Below are 16,219 nucleotides of genomic sequence, written 5' to 3' on the forward strand. Positions count from 1 at the left end.
AATTGTAATTATTTTTAAACAAAGGCCAGTAGAAAAAAAGGTTTTAATTTAAGCACTATATTTTTAATGTACCCACTTTATTAAGGCAAACATCAAAACAGAATTTAAACAAATATCTTCTTGTATGAAGATTAAATAAATAAGTGTAGTTCAAGAAACTTTTGAACTTAATAAATTAAATGTTACAAAATGTGTCCAATGTAAAAGGCAAACTTTAAGGGAGTTCAACATTATTCGTGTTATAGTGCAGAATGTGACTCCTGGTGCTCTGTTTTGTGGTCAGGCTGTTAGCATAGGTAGTCTAGCCGCATATAAAACCTCCACTGTAACACTTGCTTCCAGAGAACACTGTGCTATGGTCCACATCTGACAAGTCAAGCTCCTGCTCTGAGGACACTCGCTGTCCTCCCCAGAACCGACATTTTAACAGAAAACACAAATGGCGGCAAAATGTTTAATTTCCTCCTTGCCCGCTGTTCAGTCACTGCACTGTACATGTGCGGAGCACTGCACATGCGCACTTCAAGTCTCTCGCAGCTTCTTTCTCCGTACTTGCCAGGAGTTTTTTTTATTTTATTTTTTTATTTTAAATTACATTTATTTATTTAATTTGCAAAGCTTGCACACAAGTGTTCTGATATTGGCCAGATGAAAAGAAACCAAAAAAAAACTGCCACACTAGTGAGCTGATGACACTTTTTTGTTGTTGTTCACAATCTCAGCAAGCACTGAACTCATTTTCGTGTGTGTTCTGATGTCACATGGCGATGGCGCAACTGGACCCCACAGACACGCAACTTGTTATTGGCTATTTGCTCGTCGCTGTTAACACACTCCTTTATCAAGGCATCTGATAGTCTGTTTATGATCAAGGGACGATGCATGCTTGAGGGTTGTTCATGCAACCAAATTTCAATGTCTGTTTCCATTTTATTGAGCGTTATAGAATATTTTTATTGTTACCGATTAAAGATGTACCCTCGATAAATACCGATACCATTTTATCGTCCAGCTCTACTTGTATATACAGTGCCCTCTACTAAAATTGGCACCCTTGGTAAATATGAACAAAGGCGGCTGTGAAAAATTCTTTATTGTTTAACCTTTATTGTTTTGATATTTTGTTTAAAAAAAATTCACAAAATACTCAGCTTTCATGGATATCAAACAATTGCAAACGCAACAGGTTTATCCAAAAATAAAACTTTACGTGTCACAATTATTGGCACCCTGTGAATTCATATGAGCAAAATATAATAACGTGTATTCCCATTGATATTTATTTTAGTACACCTGGGTGACTAGGAACAGGAAATTGTTCAACCATGACTTCTTGTTTTACAGTGGTATAGATATGACGTAACACGCAGGCCAAATTCCCTTAGTCATTCATAACAATGGCTAAGACCAAGGAATATAGCTGTGATGAGCGGCAAAAAAAAAAAAGAATCAACCTAGAAGACTTGTCTATATTGTCTCAACGCACTGTGAAGAGGATGTTTGAGTGGCCAAAAGATCTACTCTCATCCAAAAACAAACTCAAGTGCCTTCAGTTTGCCAGACACTACTGGAACTTCAAATGGGATTGAGCTCCGTGGTCAGATGAAACCAAAATCAAGCTTTTTGGCAATAAATACCAGAGGTGGTTTTGGTGCACACAGAGCAGACATATGGTAAAGTGCCTCATGCTCATGGTTAAATATGGTGGTGGCTCTTTAATGTTTTGGGGCTGTTTTTCTGCCAGAGGACCTGGACATTTTGTTAGGATACATGACATCATGGACTATCAAATATCAACAGGTATTAAATGAAACCTGACTTCCTCTGCCAGAAAGCGTAAAGAGGGCTGTGGTTGGCTCTTCCAGCAGGACAATGATACAAAACACATCAAAATCAACACGTGTTTTACTGACCACAAAATCGAGTTCCTGCCATGGCCATCCCAGTCCCCTGTCTTGAAACCCATCAAAAACCTGTGGGGTGAGCTGAAGAGGAGAGTCCACCAGTGTTTGAAGTAGGGCTGCAACTAACGATGATTTTCATAATCGATTAGTTGGCCGATTTATTTTTTGGATTAATCGGATGGGGGGCAAACTTCCAGTGCCTTTCTGTTTTGTTTATTTTTAATTAAATCCACAAACTGAGTGTTGCAGATATAAACTTCAGACTAAAACAGAAAAGATCCCAATGCATGCGCACACACACACCAGAATATATATTATTAATTTAGGAGTGTAGTTTAATTCGGTGTTTTTTGTGCATCCATAAATAATAATGCATAAATGCTATTATATAATATAAACATTGTTACTCACTGTCTATAGACGTTATTTTGCTTGTTTACATTTGATCGTAGTGTTTTAAGTAGACATTAAAGATCTTTCTCGCGCTCCCAGTGTGCATCACCACGCATGAGGAGACTCGTTACTAACAGATCACTTCCATTATAATAACAGGATTTACACTGCAAATATGCAAATACATCATATAATGACAATAAACTTAAACTAAACCTTTTAAGCAGCTTGCACCAGTTTCTCCTGCCCCTTACACACAGTGGCCCCTTACATAACATTGTGCTCGTGCATCACTGTTTGATCTCCGCGGTGTTTAATATAAAATGCACCCCTGCCTTAGAGGACTTTCTTCCTCAGTCACTTGACGATTTCGCCTCCATCTGATGGTGACTGAGGTCTTGTTGGGAATAAAAGGTAATGCTGACATAAACAGTAAACTAAAGAAAGCCATTGTCGGTGAATCTGGGTGTCTGCTAATGCTAGTGTGTGTATGACGTCATGCGCCGTCGCCTAGGAAGCGGCTTATTCTTCCGGTTAGTACAAAAAACTCGCTAGTGATGTATTTGAGATATTACCTTTCTAAAATTCACACACTAGACGGTAGAGTACACAGTACATAGTGTAAGTGTAAAGAACTTTATTTGGAACACAACTTTAGTATTTACACTCTGACGCATGTTTTCTGAACAGAAGTAATGTAATAAGTAAACGCACCCCGTGCCGTGCGCAGACCAACTAATCAATAATGAGATTTTATCGATTAGTTGTTGCAGCTCTAGTTTGAAGGATCTGGAGAGATTCTGTATGGAGGAATGGTTTCGGATCCCTTGCTATGTATTCTCCAACCTCATCAGGCATCATTGGAGAAGACTCCGAGCTGTTATCTTGGCAAAGAGAGGTAGCAGTATTAGTATTGACTAAAAGGGTGCCAATAATTGTTGCACACCTATATTTAACACAGATTTTTTTGATATAATTGTTTAATATCCGTGAGTATTTTTGTGATTTTTCACAGCCTTCTTTGCTCATATTTACCAAGGGTGTCAATATTCGTGAAGGGTACTGTAAAATATATTTGGAGAAGTAGTTGTCAATGTCAAGTTTGAAGATATTTGGTTTTTTTTGTTTATTTGTTTTTAATAAATGAAAAAATGGTATTGTAAGTTTGTTCTCCCCATCCAATTAATCAAAAAGATACTTGGCCGATTAATTGATTATGAAAATAATCGTTAGTTGCAGCCCTAATTAGCACAGGGCATTAATAAGCCAATTAAAAAAGTGTTTTCTGACTGGGTAGGAAAGACCTCTCCAGAAGAGGGTAAGAGTTTGGATCCTCTCAAAGTTTCTTCCTGTAGTCTCAGGGAGCTTTTCCCTTTCCATTGCCGCTTCTGATTTGCTCACTGGGGATCTAAATCCAAATCCTGATTTCTGTAAAGGCGTTTTGTGACTGTCCATTGTAGGACTGCATAATTAATTGAATATTGTTCTTGATTATGATTTTGGCTGCCCACAATTACATGAACATGATTGACTGTGATACTGACGTTTAAAATTTGTCTTCCGCTTATAGAAAACTCCACTGCATATCAAATCAAGTGCTTCCTAAACTTAGTCACTACAAAGTGGCACAGGTATGATGTCATTTTGTATGCCAAAGCCCGGAAACGAGTTAGCATTTTAGCCGTTCCGGGTTCCATTGTCCCAAAGTCAATGGGATTTTGATTAAAAGCCTGAAATAATGTCTGTGGTGAAACACAAGCTAAAAATTATTTCACGTTTCATTCTATGACCTAAAGTACACCAGCAATACCCCACTCATGAGTTTTTAAAGCTTTTACATGTATTGAAAAAGGCGATTGCTAACATGCTGCTAAATGGGACTACAGACGTTGTCAGGGACATTAAACGTCATCACGCCAAACAGGAAAAAACTTTGCAGAGAAACTGATTCAGATATGCTTTGCAGACCTCTCCAAAAAAAGTGGATGATTTATCCACAAAGTAAATCCGTATTATGGAAAATGTTTTGAAATCAAGTTTGGAAAAGTTGTCGAAGCTTGGTGATGTTGAAGTCAAGCGACCGTGGTGTAGTTCGTTTATAGCATACGGTTGCATAAGCTGTTTATTTTTATTTATTATTATATTTAGGCTTCAAACTTCATCAAAAATTGTGTTTATTTGTGAAAATTATGTTGGACAAAACATGTTTAGTATTGTAAACTTTTGTTGATCACAGCTTATTTTTTGCAATAATCCAAAAGCCTATGGGAAAATCCTATTGGGTTTTTGTCGAGGGGACTGGTGTGATGCTAACTTCCGGGTTCTGGTACAAATGACGTGTTTTTGTACTTTTTAAAAAAAAAAATTTTTATAACATGATTTTTAAAAAAATAACTTGTGACTTACAAAACTATATAACGGACAGGTGTGGAACATGAATTATCAAAAATGTTTCTGAACACTATAACTGCTTTGAACAAGAGAACTAGACTATAATAACGCTTACTGTTTTACATGTGAAACATGTCATTCGTCTTGCATTCTAAAAAAATTTGCATACGAATTATGTAACTTGGGATGAAGGGTGCATCTCGTTATCCAGGACATTGATTTAACAATCAGTGGGACACCTGCGCTTGTTTCTTTTTACCTTCAAGTCTACGTCAGCTGCCGTGTGATCACCTTGATCTGCTGCTCTGGCGCTCAGCCACTCACTGAACAGAGCAGAGGTGTGTGCAGTGGGAAAACAAGACCTTGCATTTGCAGGACAGTACTGGCGACATTTGGAAAGTTGCTAAGGCTTGTCCAAAAAGTCGCTAGAGTTGGCGCTGGGTGCTCTTTTTTGCACTAAAAAAGTCTAAGTTGGCAACACTGGTCTGCACTGACAGCTAGATAAAAGGCAGGCTAAACTCTGCCTCTCCCCAACAAAAAGATAATACAGAGGGAGAGAAAACATGGAGTTTTCTATTTATGTACATTCTATTTGAAAAGCAATAAAATAGAGTACCCAAATGATGGCCTGTCTTTTTATTTATTTATTTATTTATCCATCCATCCCCCCCCCCCCCCCGTCTTGAAACCAATTTGCACCCCCCTTCCGATCTCTCCGTGCCCCCTGTGTTGAGAACCATTGATCTAAAAGTAAAACTCATTTTCTGTAACCAAACCAGATCCAGATTGTAGAGGTAGCTCCTCGTTTAGTGATAAACTCCTCAGCTTCACATCCGCCATGTTTGGTTTTGCTCTGCACTTGAACTGCGAATGGGTTGCTCACCGTCATCATCAACAACTAGGCTTTATCGTTATTATTGTGGGCAGTAATCGTGGGGAGAATTTCTACTGGTACATCACAAATGATAAGATATCGCCCATCTCTAGTGGCTTCTGACCCTCAAGGTGGGTTTGTGGTCATGGTCCCCCGTAAGAAAATTTTGTACATTTTAAAGTTAAATTCATGAATCTGGTGCACTTTCTGAGAAAAAGTAAGAGCAAAGGGTCAAAACACACAATTGAATAGAGCATACATTTGAGCCATCGAGGAAATGAAGAAAAAGGGGTTACCTGTGTTGAACTGTTTTTCTTTTTAGGAAATAAAAGAATATATGGATGTGGAGTACATGGTATTGATCAACTTTCCAAACATCCTTATTGGCAAACTTTGCACCCTGAATATGGACATTTAATTTTCCTGGACTTTGAGAAAAACAGTTCTAATGCCCTTTTGTAATTGAATTCCTCTGGCCTCAGCTCATTTATTAAGGCCCTCTGGCAGGCAGCCAGGTGCTCTCCTTGCAGCCTGTTATGAAGGTCTGATTTCACCTGAAAATGAAGGTAACTACAATTAGCCAAATGAATGAAAATAAAAGGTGCATTTGGAGCACACTTTGTACTCTTCTTTTAGTTAAGCAATACATGCAGTTTATCATGTAAGTGCATGATCATGTTAGACTAATGTTAATTATCCATGATCACTTATGAGGTAAAATTATCTGTTTGCTATTGTACATTGATTATGATAAAATTCTATTTGGACTAGTGGATACTATAACTTCAGTAAACTTAAGCACCCCTATTTTGGCAAGGGAGTGCATAAATGACATATCTAGACTAAACAGGTTGCTGTTCATGAGTGCATTTGACTGTGGACAACCAAGGTATCTTTAGAAAGCTGACATGAGATTTTACTGTCTCAGAATCACTGTTATTAATAGCTATAATTATCATGAACACATGACAATTTGAGTAATAAATGTGTTGTCCAATTTTAATCTAATATGGATTTTGATCATATAATGAGGCAGAAATATATTATTTGTAGCTTTTTATATTAGGCTGAATGCGTAAGGCATTCTTTGTTATAAAAATGCCCCAAATCGCATGAAAAACGCACATATAAAAACGCATGAAAAACCCATATATTGTCGTAACTGTATATATATTGATTTCACGTTTCGTCCGAAGTTATATTTTCTAGTTATTTACTGAGACAGAATGTGTATATTTATATTGGATATTCGAACACGTGATTGACGGATCTGTAGAGACTCCTCTGTCTGAGAGTCATAGTCAGCTATCCCCGTATCTAGACGGAGGGAGCACGTTATATGACGCTTCATGCTCACCATTTTGCATAATTTAGTAAACGATCAATATATCTCCAAATGTGCACACTTTTGGACTAAAAGCCTTAATGGACATTGGTTAGTGGAGCCCTGTGATCAGAAATAAATGGAAAAGGACACTGTTGAAAATGTACGTCTTATTTCATTTGAAATATCAATACCTACCAGTTTGATGTGTACTCCTGACAGAAATTAAGGAATTGTCACTATAACTGTTTTTATTATAAACGGTGGTTAAATATTAGAGTCCTAAATCCTTCCAATGATTTACATTTTGTAAAGATAAATAAGATTGTCATGGTAATAGTGTGCAGTGGATGTACACAACATTTAAGAGGTTAACGTTACTCACCAAAAGTGAGTGAGAGATGCTTTGCTGAAGCAATGACACTTCAGTGACTGTGTAATGAAATTTCATTTCATTATGAAACTGTGGCAGGACAAATTACTGTGTCAGGCCATCACAGTCTAGGTAATTAATGGGAAACACTGAAAGTGAAGTTATACATGCCACAGCTACCTTTATTACATGGACAACTAACCGATAATGAAATTTGTTTGCCAAATTTTTTTTGGAATCTTCTCTAATTTAATTGATTAGTTGCAGCCTACACCAGAGTGAGTTTTGTCCAAGAGCCTTTGGGAATTTCAGTACCTGGATGGGCACTGCATATAAGGAAATCTTTGCACAGCTTTACATTGTTTTCTTCTTACCATGTTCTATATAAATCATTTGGCTGTTTACTGGGCGATTCTTATGAATTAGTGGCTTCATTCAGATCAGACTTGTTTTCGTCATAAAAACATAGGCATAAAATTATACCACATTTTATTATGAAAACTTATTTTAACAAAGGATGTTGTACTAATTATTTTGATGGCAGTAAAATTATAATGTGATTAAAATGCTGCCTTGTTTGCTTTGCTCTCCTGCGCTGGTCAGTGCAGATACATTCTAGTGTAAGACTTTCAAGTAACGGAGCAACAGAAGATCTCCAGTGAAAAATGTTAACCATGGAGAAACATTTCACATTTCCTACAAGGTGCATTAGATAAATGATTTGTAAAAGGGGTACATATAAAATGTACTGTGTTTTTCTGTTTCATTTAGGGATGCACCGAAATGAAAATTCGTGGCCGAATACCAGACGTGGTTTTTCGCATTTCTTTCCATTTATTTTGACAATTTTTTCATAATTGCATAAATGAGTCAGAATGTGCTTTTTAGTATTTTGTCTTGCTTTTCAAAGAAAAAATAAATGACCATTACAATAAAAAAAAAAATTAACACTGAACATTTAACATTCCATCAGACATTATACCAACAAAGCACAATATAACTTAAAATAAATAAATTAGTAAAATAAAAATATTATTATTTGGCTATCTTTGAGCCCCTCTTCTTGAATAGCCTATATTACACCTATAACTGACTGCTGAAAGAATGTAATGTACTCTGTACACCTACAACAAAAAAGTGCATTGAAAAGAGTGCAAAGTGGATGAACCCACAAGTGAATAATCGTCCTAGACAAGCCTACTTAAGTCAGCCATAGATGGACTGGGTGTGATGGGACTGGGAGGGGGAGCTTTCCTTTTCGCTGCTGCTGTCGCAGTGTCTTTCTCGTACTCTGCATGCTGTTCAGGGTGTCTTGATTTTAGATGATAAACTTGTAGTGCTGTAAGTTTTTGTAGATGCACCCCCTCTAGACAATTCAGCAGAACAGTGTCTGCAAACGGCCATTTTTGGGTCTTTCTCTGAAACATTAAAATGCTTCCAGACTGCCGACATGTTTGCTGCATTTATAAAGCGTGTGCCTCTCACTCTAAGCTGGTTGCTATTTGATGATCGCATCATCAAAAAGTCATTGTTCCATAAATTTTACTGTCTTTTCACTTATTCGGCTGAACACCGAAAGTGGTTTGTTTTATTTGTGTGGTGTTTTTTTTTTTTTTTTTTTTTTTTTTTTGTTTGCTTTGCTATTTCCGACCGAATAATTTTGTTTGCCGAACATTCAGTGCATCCTTAGTTTCATTATAACTTTGACATTAACTGACACGCTTGAAACCCTGCACTCTTCCCCACATCACATTAGTGATCTCTTGTTCCCTCTCAATTTCTTTAACTGAAGATGCCCTCTTACTTAATGTTCAGGTAAATGGAAAAGGTTTTGTGTTCATTAATGTGAAATAAAATCTAGCAATTTAGTTTGACTTGGCTAACATTACACAAGTTTATAGTTAAATATAGGTATATTTTATAGTATCCAGTAGGGAAGCCAAACTCCCCCCAACCCCCAAAAGCACCCGATGGTCACTGTAAAACCTTGTATACAGCCCCCTCCGAAAGTATTGAAATGGCAAGACGTTTCCTGATATTTACATCTAGATGTGTTAAACAACTTGGCACAACACCTTTTTTGATCCCACCAACTTTTCAAATGAGGAAAAATTTGAATGTGATTGACAGGTGTGCCCTATTAGATTGATTGTTTAAACAAATAATAGCTTCTGAATGTATACTCTTGGTTTGAGCCCTTCTTTTGTTGTTAAAGATAAACCAACATGAAGACCAGAGATCTGTGTATGGGTGAAAAGCAAGCTATTCTAAAGCTGAGAAAAGAGGGAAAATCAAGCAAGTCGGCCAAGGAAACAACTGCACTTGATGACTGAAACATTGTGAAAGTTGTTATTGGGGTAAAACCCAAAAACTCAGGCAGTGTCATAACCGACAACCTCCACAGGGCAGGGGTGAAGGTATCACCATCCACTATTCAAGAAAGACTTCAAGAGCAGAAACATAGTGGCCATACCACAAGGAAAAAAAAAAAAAAAACAAACTAAATGAGCCAGAAAGGTTCTGGAACCGACACTAACCTCTACCAAAGTGATGGAAAGGCCAAAGTGTAGAGAAAGAAAGGATTTGATCCACCATTAGGTCACCAGACCGTAACCACCCCTGCCCCCCACCCCAAAAAAAAAAACCCTGAAAGAGGCTATGGTAGAAGCATGGAAAAGCATCAGAACAGTAGAATGCAACAGTGTGGTGATGTCAGTGGGTCAGCAACCAAAACTTAACTGCAATTTACTTTAAAACTATCTGTTCCTATACTTTTGATATTACTTTTTAAGTTGTGTAACACATGTACATTCTAGGAAATGAAAACTGAATTTCTGATCTGTCATCTCGTATTCCTTTTTTGATCCCAAACCCAAATGTTTTCATTGTGTACACGGGGATGGGGGCTTGCCGTTTCAATACTCTTGAAATACTGTTTCTACCTTATGCAAATGATTTGTGAAAGGATTATATGTATTGAGTTTTTACATCCTCAATTCCTCCATTTGCACCACAATAGCATGAATCCTGAGCAAAAATACTGTTTTTTAACAAAAAACCTTAATCATACTATGGCACCATGAGTGCAGTGTCTTCTCCCAAATTTAAAAGGAAACGGTCAATAATGATGCCTGGTTCTTTTGTCAGTAGCAACTCAAGCACATCTTGATAAATCTAATTTTATGAACGCCTTTTATGTATAATGAATCACGGTCTAGTTTTAAGTGAAACAGCACATGCATCCATGGCTCACATGCACCATTCATCCATTTAATAAATCGTTCTTTAATAATTAATGTAATATTAATTACAAATCTCATTTGTCCCTTCTCATTAGAATGCAGTGCATTTGAGAACCTCTTTAAAATTTGCTGTGGTTCAGGTGCATGTGTGAGGTCATGTTACATTGTCTGTGGTCATTGATCAAAGCAAATGCTGTAGAATTGACACTATTTTTGAATGTAACTGCATTCAAAAATAGACACACATTGGGTGATTTTAATCATTTTTATTGCAGCTCTAGTTCACAATTACAAACCTGAAAAAAATGAAATTGGTTACATTGATGGTTCAGTACATTTCTAAATACAAAACTGCACTGAGCTCACTTCTTTTGATTCTTTGTTCAGTGCCATAATCTGTAAAGCCCAAATTAAACTACAAAAGTATTGATGTGGTTTCTGTCAACTTGCTATTTGTGCACCTGTCATTGTTTTCAGAAAATACCACCGGCTCAAACTGATCAATTTCATGCCATCTGCAAAAAAAGCTTTCTTGATCAAAATCCTGCATCCATGTAAAATAGTACAATGGATGAATGAATTTAGACGGCGTAATCCTTTTTGGTTTTTCCCAAGTTCTTTTTTCACTAGCTGTCTATCAGCAAATATTGAGAGAAATATGAATAGTAGGAAAACAATGAATACACTGCACATTACACAAATACTACACATAAATCAAGTTAACAAAACCCTAGTCTGCATGAATAAATTCTTGTTAATGAAACAGCTTCTCGCTTTCACAGCTGGCCTTGAATTGTAGTGGTAAATGAGAATACTGCTGCAGAAGAGAAGTGACCTTTTATGGGGGGTTTTTTATGGGCACAGTTTTAAAATCTAATAAAACATCAAAATATTTATTTTTCTAAATCTGGATAATTACCTGTTTTGGTAATGATGATCTATACTTTAAATACTGTAACAGTTTTGTAACTTAACCATTATAAACAAAGGCTTAGCCTGAATGTATTTTATGTAATTCAGTGGCTCTCTTCTTAACAGTATCGACATGGATAAGAGTGACCTAGTGCAGAAGGCTAAACTGGCCGAACAGGCTGAACGCTATGACGACATGGCATCCTCTATGAAGGCCGTCACTGAAGGTGGAGGTGAGCTGTCTAACGAGGAGCGCAATCTGCTATCCGTGGCTTACAAGAACGTGGTGGGTGCTCGCCGCTCCTCTTGGCGTGTAATCTCCAGCATTGAGCAGAAGACGGAGGGGAGTGAGAAGAAACAGCAGATGGCACGAGAATACCGTGAGAAAATTGAGTCTGAGCTACAGGAAATCTGCAATGATGTGCTGGTGAGGAATGCTAAATTAGAGTCATGGAAAGGAGTGTTTTAAGACTAGGCATGTTAATTCACATCACAATAATTAACTGATCTATCATTCTTTGTGTTGTCACCCATTTTTATTCTGTTTTTATTAATCAAGGCTTAAATAAATAAGTCAAATAACCTCAGGTGACAACAAAATGTCATTTCTTTTCCTCGCAAAAAGTAAACCAACATACAAAAATCAGGTGGGGAAAAAAATTGTACACACTTCCTACTTCCTCATTAAGAAAGTAATTATCAGCAAGATGTTCTTAATGAAATACACAAGATCAGTTAATCATCAAGAAGGGTGATTACATCTATAAAAGCAGAACTTTTGGCAGCTTGTCAATCTGGGAAGGGTTATAAGGCCATCTTCAAACAATTTGAAATTCACAAAATGGTTACAATTGCTAGTCTTCCTAGGATTGAATGTCCCAGCAAATTGAGTCCAAGCTCAGACTGTTTAATGAAAAACCCAAGAGCTACATCATGTGACCTACAGACCACTGTAAGCACATTAAATGTTTGTTCAGGACAGCACAATAAGAGACAGTACAAGTATGACTTCATGGCAGGGTGGCTAGGGAAAAAACCCTTCTCTCCAAAAAGAAAATGGCAGCATGACTCGGGTTTGCAAAATTGCATCCAAACAAATACACAGAAATTCTGGAACAATATCCTTTGGACTGACAAGACCAATGTAGATTTTAGTTATCATGCAAAGTGCCATGTGTGGTGAAAACCAAACAGCGTATCACCACAAACACCTCATATCAACTGTCAAGCATGGTGGTGGAGGGGTGTTTTGGCTTGTTTTGCAGCCACAGGACCTGGGGAAACTTGCAGTCATTGAGACAAGGATGAACTCCACTGAATACCAGAATATTCTTGAGACATATGTAAGGTCGTCTGTCCAGCAGCTTAAGCTAAGTGAAAATTGGGTCATGCAACAGAGCAGTGATCCCAATCACACCAGAAAATCGACATCTAAATAAGAAAAGAATCAAGGTGTTTGAATTGCCAAGTTGAAGTCCAGACCCTAACCCCATAGAGATGCTATTGTGGAATCTTAAGAGAGCTGTGCATAATGAATCCCCTCAAACATCAATGAATGGAAGCAATGTTGTAAAGAATCTTCCAAATTGATCTGAGAGACTGATGAATTACAGAAAATGTTTACTTTAAGTTACTGTTGGTATGTTACATGTTACTGAATATTATAAGGGTGTACTTTCAGTGTCCTCCACTTCTATTGGCACCCTTGGTAAATAAGAGCAAAGAGGGCTGTGAAAAAATATTTGTTTAACCTTTTGATCTTTTGTTTAAAAAAAACAAATCACACATACTCTACTCTCCTAGATATCAAGCAATTGCAAACAGGTTTATAAAAAAAAAAAGGCAATCTTTGTTAAATATATGTGGCACAATTATTGGCACCCATATGAATTCATATGAGAAATATTTGAAGTATATTCCCATTGATATTTAGAATTTTTAGTACACCTGCGTGACTAGGAACAGGAAATTGTTTAATCATGACTTCCTGTTTCACAGGGGTATAAATATGAGGTGTAACATGCATCAAATTCCCTTAGTCATTCATAACAATGGGTAAGACCAAGGAATTTAGTGGTGATGTGTGGCAAAATGTTGAGCTTCTCAAAATGGGAAGTGGCTATAAGAAATAGTACAAGCATTGTAAATGGCCATTTCCACCATCAGGGCTATAATTAAGAAGTTCCAGTCAACTGGAAATGTTATGAATCAACCTGGAATTGGACGTGTGTCTATATTGCGTCAACGCACTGAGAAGAGAATTGTTTGAGTGGCCAAAAAATCTGCAAGGTTCCAAGAAAAAAGCCTCTACTCATCCAAAAACAAACTCCAGCGTCTTCATTTTGCCAGATGCTACTGGAACTTCAAACAGGATCGGGTTCTATGGTCAGATGAAATCAAAATGGAGCTTTTTGCCAATAAACACTAGAGGTGGTTTTGGTGCACACAGAGAGGTAGCCATATGGAAAAGTACCTCATGCCCACAGTTAACTATGGTGGTGGATCTTTAATGTTTTGGGGCTGTTTTTCTACCAGAGGACCTGGACATTTTGTTAGGATGCATGGCATCATGGACTATCAAATATCAACAGATGTTAAATGAAATCCTTACTGCCTCTGCCAGAAAGCTTAATATGGGCCGTGGTTGGATCTTCAAGCAACACAACGATCCAAAGCATACATCAAAATCAACACGGACCACAAAATCAAGGGCCTGCCATGTCCATCCCAGTCCCCTGACTTGAACCCTATAGAAAACCTGTGGGGTGAACTGAAGAGGAGTGTCCACCAGCATGGACCTTGGAATTTGAAGAATCTGGAGAGATTCTGTATGGAGGAATGGTCTCAGATCTTTGCCATGTATTCTCCAACCTTATCAGACATTATAGGAGAAGACTCGGAGCTGTTATCTTGGCAAAGGGAGGTAACACAAAGTATTGACTAAAAGGGTGCCAATAATTATGGCACACCTATATTTAGCAAAGTTATATATATATTTTTTTTGGATAAACATTTTTTGTTTGCAATACTTTATTCATGAGAGCAGAGTATTTTTGTGAATTTTTTGAACAAGAGATCAAAAGGTTAAACAATAAATTTCCACAGCCGCCTTTGCTCATATTTACTAAGGGTGCCAATATTTGTTTAGGGCACGGTATATTTTCCCACCTGGTTTAAGAATGTTGGTTTACTTTCTAGGAAAAACTGACATTGAAAACTGGTTGTTTATAGAAGTTGATTAGGACCTCACAATTGTTATTTAGGCCATGAAAAGTAAAAACATTATTGAATGATTTCAAATTTTCACTTGACTAAGTATTCAGATATTTTTTATTAGGTTTATACTTCCATTGCATACGTCCACTTGAAATTTATGTACATCTTTTGACTTTGTATTTATAAATATTTTTAAAATATATGTATTCATATGCATAGAGTGTGATGTTTTTAAAAAATTAAATTCTTAAGTATTTGGGCACTAAATATATAGGGTTTTGTTTTTTTTTGTTTTTTTTTTTTTGTTTTTTTTTTGTTTTTTTTAAATACACAGATCAGCAAGAACATTAAAACCACCTGCCTAATATTGTGTAGGTCTCCCTTTTGCTGCCGATACAGCTTGAACTGTCATTTTCCTCAAACCATTCCTGAATAGTTTTTGCAGTGTGGCAGGGCACATTATCCTGCTGAAATAGGTAACTGCCATTAGGGAATACTGTTGCCATGAAGGGGTGCACTTGGTCTGCAACAGTGTTTAGATAGATGGTACATTTCAAAGTAACCTGCACATGAATGCCAGGATCCAAGGTTTCCCAGCATTACCCAGAGAATCAATGCTTCTGCTGGCTTGCCTTCTTCCCATAGTGCATCCTGATGTATCATGTCCCAGGGTAAGCGATGCACACGCACCTGGTCATCGACATGATCTAAAAGAAAATATGATTCATGAGATCAAGCCATTTTCTTGAGTTGCTCCATGGTCCAGTTCTGATGTCTGCACAGACATAAATCGAAACAAAAACACTGCATGCTGAATGCTCCCGCACACGGAGTGACTGCTTCTACTTCTCTCGTCTGCTGTAGGGCTGTCAAAATAACATTCGAACTTCGAATTTGAAATAAAAGTGCACGTTGCAAAAACTGTGCATTCGAATTTAAGATGTGTAGCAAGCACTAGCACCGATTTTAATTAAGTCATGTTGAAAAAGGCACGCACGATATTAACAATGCAGTAACAATGTTTCTTGAAGACACGTCTAGAAAGAATAGTTCAAGTGTTTCAAATAATCCAGTTATAGTCAATAATGTCAGGGATTGACCCACTTAAGCTGCGTGAGCTGAAACTGAACAGTGAATGAACACCGGTAAACTGAAGCGCTTTACTACTGGGTTAATTTACTCAACCAAACTAATCCAATACTATGAGATTAATCAGACATATACACAACATAAATGTAATATTACAACTTGCTTCTGCACAAAATTATGTGAATGCAAGTGAACTTGGACTGAAGTAACGCACTAGGTAGAATGGTAAGTCACGTCATGAATATGCTCTTTGTGTAACAACACCCTAAAATACGCACGATGAATGACTAAAGCTTAAGGAATTCACAATATTCTATTATACTGTGTACTCATTGTAATGTTTTTTCAGGAGGTTGGGTTTTCACAAGCGCAATTTTTGCATGGTTTTTGTTGATCCATGTTTAAATTAATATGTAAATGTGTGAATATTTGGTTTAGGTAATTTTAGCATTTTCCCATCAGCTAAAATGCTGTTGACTAGGGGTGTAACAATATATCATG

The 16,219-nt window shown here is 37.1% G+C and overlaps 1 protein-coding gene across 2 annotated transcripts in view; it reads left to right on the top strand.

The window, feature by feature from the left end:
* ywhaba (tyrosine 3-monooxygenase/tryptophan 5-monooxygenase activation protein, beta polypeptide a) overlaps nucleotides 1–16,219 on the top strand; it is a 40,257-nt gene that overhangs the window by 3,904 nt on the left and 20,134 nt on the right. For both annotated transcript variants that reach the window (XM_053636913.1, XM_053636912.1), the window contains exon 2: nucleotides 11,540–11,840. In XM_053636913.1, coding sequence (XP_053492888.1) covers nucleotides 11,547–11,840 — 294 coding nt within the window. In that variant the 5' untranslated portion in view covers nucleotides 11,540–11,546. The remainder of the gene's footprint in view (nucleotides 1–11,539; nucleotides 11,841–16,219) is intronic.

The sequence above is a fragment of the Ictalurus furcatus genome, chromosome 11 (assembly GCF_023375685.1).
Source record: "Ictalurus furcatus strain D&B chromosome 11, Billie_1.0, whole genome shotgun sequence".
NCBI lineage: Eukaryota > Metazoa > Chordata > Actinopteri > Siluriformes > Ictaluridae > Ictalurus > Ictalurus furcatus.